General features: G+C 27.4%; 1 protein-coding gene across 1 annotated transcript; it reads right to left on the bottom strand.

Annotated features, from left to right (window-relative positions):
* Nucleotides 1-3,450: 3,450 nt before the first annotated feature.
* LOC108559375 (serine/threonine-protein kinase 32B-like) lies at nt 3,451-3,946 on the bottom strand (the record flags this gene model as incomplete). The annotated part of the gene is made up of 2 exons (XM_017916632.1): nt 3,451-3,610; nt 3,781-3,946. Coding segments are annotated over 2 exons (326 nt in total), but the record flags the coding sequence as incomplete, so codon positions are not given.
* Between the last annotated feature and the right edge of the window lie 3,828 nt (nt 3,947-7,774).

Here is a 7,774-nt window from a genome sequence, read left to right as displayed (position 1 = left end):
TTACTCTTAATCAGAGGTGAAGTTAGAACAACGTGAAAGAAATCGTTATTTATGTATACTCATTTTATACTTTTGGTACAAAAAAAGTATAGAATCACATTTTTTTTTATAAAAGAGTTCAATATATAAGTATGTAAATTAAACCTCTGAACAGCTTTTATATTCATTTCTTATAAAGTAAAGTCAAGTTTCCGTCGAGACTGCATGGTGTTATGAAAATGCGAAAAATAAAGTATACGATTTTCAAGCGAATCTATTATATAATATTGTATGCATGAAAGTGAAGTGGATAATAAAGTATAAAATGTCGATTCAGGGATGGATGGATGCCAATAGGTCGTTAAAACCGTACATTGGGTACTTCTACTTAAATGCATTGATTGATATACATAGTCAGACAGACAGGTTTAGAAAAAGTGAAAAAAAGTACGTGCAACTTTGATAAATTGAGTTTGTGTGCATAGCTGAAAGTAATTTATCAAATCTGTTTATTTCAAAATGTAAACTTCTCTCCACATTTGAGTAAAAACATTTTAAAATAATATACTGCTTGATTTTCAACGTTAAAAGTGTGAGAATAACTTTCTATACATGTCCTTGCGATTCCAAAATTTGGCATAGTTCAAATGTTTGAAAATTTTAGATTTCAAATGCAAGGAGAAATTAATATCGGCTGTATGTCTTTCAATTGTATGTTTTGTAATCCAAGGCGGGACGGGACATACGTAGAAATTGTTTTTGTGTTGTCCTTTTTTATGCGATCTTATTTTTGTGCGATTTGTTTTGTGGTATTGTTTTGTGATATTTTTTATGCGGTATATGAAACGTTGGCACCATTGTAATGTTTTCTATCCGTGTGCATATGTACAGATCAAACAATTCTTTTAGTCGATTTTGAACCAATTCATTTACAGGTTTTACTGTATACATTTACCAAATTTTTGTATCAAAAATTGATATATTTTTAAAATTATTTCACCTAATTTATGTATTAAAACTATAATTATAACTAATAAAATTAAATAACGTATATTTTTTTCACCGACAACAAAAATTCTATAGACCCTTTTCAAAATTCCATCGACCATAAAGGTGATTGGTAATCTTATAATTATATAAATAAACAGAGAAGAACAATTATAAATATAAAGAAATGGTAACTACGAGGATTAATGTGTTTTTTATTGTAGAAGGGCTGCAATTTAAAATAAGCGCGTGGGAATGTAATGTTTTTTGTTTTATATTTAACTTGTACTTTAAATATAATTATTAAAATTGAAATTAATTACCTTGTAAAAGTGTAGTTAACATAATTAATTTTTAATGGAAGCACTAATTTATACAACAAATAAAAACATGTTTTATTAATAGCATTAGATTTTTTGTTAGAATCTCATTATTTAATATATTATATTACTTATGCTTTAGATCAGAGGTGTCCAAACTACGGCCCGCGGGCCAAACCCGGCCCGGCAGGCGATTTTATCCGGCCCGCCAAGTATTTTGAAAAATTTCGTAAAATATAAATGTAGCGTCGCGCGTCGGCATTAGATCTCGCGCCCATTAAAAATTGCATGAAATAATTTTATAATAATATAATTTAGACATGTTTGTTTAGTATTGTTATAAAAATTCAATGCTGCTTTACTTGTAATAAGGTTTTTTAATTCACATATTTACAATGCTTGGCCCCCGCTAATGAATTTAAATACCAAACTGGCCCTCGCAGCAAAAAGTTTGGACGCCTCTGCTTTAGATTAAACAAAGATGCACATTTGTTTCAACCTGATTTGTATTAAATTATACACAGAGTTAATCCGGTATTTACTATTTTTGAATTACGTCAGGCTCTACAATGGTCTTTTTTACTTTTCCTTTCTATGCTTCCTGTATTGTGTAATTATTATATTTTTTATGTATGTGTATATATACTATAAATTATATTTATTATTATTGTACGTTTACTTTCTGTATATGTTTACAATTAAAAATATATAATTAGTATATTTGTTTGCGCCTATTATATTTGTTCTAAAATGATATTAAATGTTCTGTAATAATCATTAATTCGTTGATTTATAATAATTAATTATTTGCTTAGTTTCTAGTAAATACATGCAATTTACGCTAATGCAAATTTACCAAATCATATATTTTTATTAGGAAAGTATTTGTAATTAAAATTGAATTGAGAAGCCATTTAAAACTAAAATTATAATTAATTATTCAACTTCTCAATTATACAATTTTCTATTTTTTATTGTTTGTATGAAGACAATTCAATTCATCTTTGCTAGTAAAATATTGTTAAAACTCTTGCCGGAGAATCTTCTGTTTCCTCTATCATAAGATGAAATGGTTATATCATATGCAATTTTGTTTAAATTTTATTTCTCGTTTTAAAACAATTTTTTTACTTAACAACATACAAAATAGGAAATTGAAAGCCCAAACATATTTATGTATTTTACTATGCACCGCAATGCTTTTGAATAAAAGATAAAAAAAATATTCTTTTAATAACAAAATTTGTATCCCCCTTTTTTATCTAATTTTACTTTTAGTAGATTGCAATTAGCTGAATGTTTAATATTTGATTTTTAATGTTTCTTTAATACCAACAAGTAAAGGGTGTCTCAAAATTAACGCAAGATTTGAATTAAATAGAAAACACACTTTTTAGTCTTCAGTTTTTTTTATTAAATTATAAACTGTGTATTCTATTTAATTCAAATATTGCGTTAATTTTGGGACACCCTTTGCTAGTTACAATACTAGCATAAGAAATTCAATTTCGATATTTGTTTATTCAAGTTTTTTATTATTATTTTTAACAAATATTTATTCTATTATTTCTGGACTATCCTGCTTTTATACTATAAGTTTTAAATACAAGCTAAACTTAAGTTAGTAAAAAGACAGCAGCAATGTTTATTTGCTAAATATTATATATCCTAATTCACAAGGTAAAAAATATTAATAAATGTACATAATATAGACTAATGAATTGCATGATAGTGCACAAATTAAAATGTATTATATAGTATATTTACATCTAAAAACTGTAGTGAATATTTTGGACCATATGGTAATATAAATAACTAATCAAAGTTAATTTACATAACGTTGCGGTCTTTATTACCGGATTTGGTTATCAGAACAAACTCTATAATTAATTATTGTTCACAGATAAAAATCCTTATCACATTTATAGCGATGTGTAAATATAATTGTATAATATTGTTCATTTAAAATACATTGTTTTCTATATGTTTGATCCGGTATTGTTGTATAGCATTAGATTCAGTAAATTGTAATTTCTATGGATTCTCAACACTTTAAACATTCGTCAAGTGCTGGGAATGTATAAGCTGCGAGTTGTAAAATGTAAAGGATCAGTACTATTCCATTTTATTAAGGTTTAAAGCTCTTAAGCCGCTTATACGTTACCTGTGTATGATGTGCTTGGTTTTCAAGTAGTCTAAAGCGGAAGCTAACTCACAAATTGTGAGTTTGACTGCGTCTCCTGAAAAGTGCACCTCCTGTCCAATGTGGTATCTCAAATCACCGCCGAGTAATAAATCTGTCACCATGAAGAGATCTTCTTCATCTGAAAGGCATAATAATTTTACTCAATAAAGTTTTACTTTAGACTTGACACACTTACTACAAATTGTAACATGCAAGTCTGTCGACTACAAAATAAAAGCGACGTTGAAAAGTGGTTGTAAATAGCTTGCGTATCTTGAATAGAATATTAGAGTGAACATCTGTACAAACCTTGGAAGGAGAACCATATATTGACGAGAAAGGGATGCTCGAGACGGGTGAGGATCTCCACTTCTCGCAGAACGTTCTTCAGTGCATCTCGTTCGATGCACTGATTCTTGTTCATGTATTTCATCGCAAACATTTGCTTTGAATCTTTCTTCTGTACGATGCAGACCTGAAACGACGTAAAATATAAAAACATATCAAATGGAGCCAATTAGCGGATTTAAAAAAAATTATATCATGCGTTTCTGTCGTTTTTAAACTTTAATTGAATGTAGTCGCTAGAAGCATGCATTTGCGAGCTTATTGAGCAAATTTCATGCTCTATTATTAACTTTACACGGTTGCAGCTCATCCACAAACATGATTTGTATTATTTAATGAAGGTAAATAATTTATAAAACTTTAATAATAGCATTAAAATTCCTATTGTTATGTACGTTCGATTGTAAGTACAATTTTATTAATATATAATGATGTCAGTCATATTCAGTGGCTCTGTAGGGATGATTTATTTTATATTGAGTTGGTGCATAACTATCAGGCGTATCCGGTGTTTTTTAAAATAAAAATTGTTGTATTGTTTACTTTTTTATTAGAAATATTATTGAAGTAGATAGTAACAACGGTCCGGAATCATCATTTAATAATGTTATTATAGATTTTTTATGTTTATTTATTCATAATAAATACTGTTTAAAATTATGCAGCAACCCAATCATTTGACTTCCGTAATAGAAATATTGAGAAGTTTAAATATCTATATGAAAATGCAAGGTTATAATATGTTCGCATAAACATCTTGTATGTTTGTGCGAATGGAGTTCATACGTATGATAATTTGAATACGAATTATGTAACTCAGCATGTATTGTCTATCGTATTACTATTATAAACTAACTTGTATTGAATAAGCGTATTATTAATTTGTATGCATGTGTTTAGTTCCATTGAGTATTGGCATTGAGTTCATCAATTCATTCAGTAATAAAGGTTGTCATCATTTATGTGAATCCCTCAAATTGTAAGTGAATTATGAATTACGCAGACATATATTTATGTTTTCTTCATATACCGTTCGTTAAATATTGAGAACAAATTACATTATCACTATTATGAGAAAAATATTGATGGAATTACAATGTCCCAAAGAACTATGTTTCTCAATAAACATAACATTATTGTACATAAAAAAAACTTAGTACAGAAATTATAATTATTATAACAAAGTATAAAAAAATAGTACAATAAAATTTAACCTATTTGTGTAATAAAAGTTGTTATGTTTATAAATAAATATAACAATCGGCTAAAACTTTGGTGTAAACAACAAATATAATATTTTTTCAGAGCTTTTTATATTGAAGACTCCAGGAGAAGTATGCATAATATTTTTCAGTATTAAATTCTTCAATTATTTTCTATTTAAGTACTGTAACAATTGAAACAATTTTCAAAGATTGATAATAATAATTAGCCACAAATACGACCAAACGAATGAAAATATATTATGAAAAAATATTATAAAAGATAAAGTAAAAATAAATTACGTTCGCGCAACTTAAACATTACATCCGCCCAGAATGTATTAAATTTTTCGTTTTCAGGTGTTCAAAGTCAATGGAAAGAAATATAAGGGCAGAGATATTGAAATATTGATTTTTGTCCATTAAATTGTGCAAATCTCATATATCTTAACGGTTATAACTTTAAATTATCAGACCTACATTTAGATAATTATGTTCCTACAATATCATGCAAAAAAAAACATATATTAAAAGATACAGTAAAAATAAATGACATAATATTTGGAATCTTATTCTGATGTCATTAGTAATAATCGATTTTCATGTTTGGAAATGAATTAAAAATGATATTTTTGTTACTATTTGGGACTTTTTGTTCTCGAGCTAATCGAATCATTCACATAATGTAAAATATAGAGGGTTCGCGAATACATGACGATTTATTTAACGGATAGTATTTTTTAAGAAAATTACAGAGTATTGGGAAAATGTTAAAATCTTAGCAATTACTAATTTGTCTACAGATGTTATGCAAAAGAATTGTATACAGAAAGTATTCAGTGGTCTCTGAATTTATGTAGCACTTTTTTATGCGTAATTTACACAATCTACGCGATTTTTATACACGATCGAATTTTTAGATTTCACACTATATTTACTCGTAAAAATTTACACGTGGATTTTAATCTATTCATGGTGGATGCGGCGGGTAAAATAAATACAGTAAATCCTGTTTTTGTGCGGTAGTTAAGGACCGTATAAAAGAAACCGTACAAAAAATATTCGAAAATTTCATAAATTCTTACAACAAATAACTTTGTACAATACATTAGAGAAACAAATGTATGCGCTCTCCACCGCATAAAAAAATCGCACTTAGAAAATACGCCAAAGATTTACGAAATACATAAGAAAGAGCATCCAAACAAAATAAATAATTAAAATACACGTGGAAATATTTTAAAAACATTAAAACATAGTACAGAATTGTTTGAGCTGGATTAAGAAATCTCTGGACACCGTGAAAATTAAATGTAATATTCTTAATTAGTTTTATTATACAGATCGGAGTCAACTATACAATAGTTGATCTCAGGGATTATTACTAAGAGTTACATTCTCCTCTTAAGTTATTATATAAGAAGTGCTCTTTCATGGACTCTCCAAGTAAGAACATCTTCTACGTTGAACCCTTCAACTAAAACTATCTTATATAATTCAAAAATGTATTCATTTCAAAAAGGGGCTGTGTGGGAATAAGAAAATCAGTTTTGAGCTTGTGGAAAATGCAACCGTTTTTTTTATCTAAGTTTTATGATCCTACCAAAATATTTAAGAGCGGAAAGAGGCTGTTAAGTGAGGTGATAAAATAGACGCAACTATACGATTTAATGTTCTTCGGAATATTAAACAAGTTATTCAAAATAATCCGTTTGTATATTTGATAGATTCGTGAAATATGCTTTATAATAATTAATAGGAAAGTGGTAAACCTAACAAATGTTCATATTAGTTATACACAAAAACAGGTTCTACTGTATATATCTATCGAAAAAATAAAATCACCTATTGCATATTACCCTCACTTATACATAAATAATACTAACATTTATTAAAAATTCATGGAGCCGTTCATAAATTATAAATCTTTATTTGAAACGAAATATTTATGAGCGTAAGCTCTCCCTTAAATTTATATGCAAAAACCTAACATTACCAGCCTAAAATTACAATTCTGAATTCCTTAAAATCCTAAATACAAACATCCTTTCTATACCCTTTTCCAATACCTAAATTCCTTTTAAGTCTGTCTTGTTCTGTTTCGCTCGTCATGTTTTTTTTTAGGAGAAATACATAATTTAGTGAAGTTTCCTGTGTGTAAAAGCTACAGACTTTTTATTTGTTTTTTTTTGTAAACTTTTTCTTTTGTATAATAATCTTTAAGAAATTCAAACTTCCCGGACATAAAGACATTTAGCTCTTGGTCAAACCAATAAATAAATGCTTTATCGACAAATTTCGATGAAATACTTAGTTTTATAAATATTTATCAATACATATTTAGATAAGTCATTTTTCTATTACAAATAATTGGAAAAATAATAATAAATATAATAAAAAGATATTAGTTTTCAACTATTGCTATACAAATATTATATTAATATTGTATTTGTAAAATTTTATAGAAACTTTTTATTTAACCTAGAGAACATATAATAAATTTCTGACAAAATTAATGAATGTAGTTAATGTTAAATATTTAATTCATAGCTCCAGTTGAAATAGTCGAAATAAAACGTGCTTCAACTATAATTTAGTTTCATAAAAGTATCTCATTAAGTAAAGCATACACTCAGACAATTTTAAAAGCTCAGTAGCAATAAAGCTTTTCTATGATTCTGAAAGCCAAATAAGCTGCGGTTCGTGACGGGCTTAATGGAACGCTAATGTAAAAACGCTTCCCGCTTTGCAGA

The sequence above is a fragment of the Nicrophorus vespilloides genome, unplaced genomic scaffold (assembly GCF_001412225.1).
Source record: "Nicrophorus vespilloides isolate i.1.1-1 unplaced genomic scaffold, Nicve_v1.0, whole genome shotgun sequence".
Taxonomy (NCBI): domain Eukaryota; kingdom Metazoa; phylum Arthropoda; class Insecta; order Coleoptera; family Silphidae; genus Nicrophorus; species Nicrophorus vespilloides.
The sequence above is the reverse complement of the archived record's forward strand: the minus strand, read 5'-3'. Positions and strand labels throughout refer to the sequence as shown.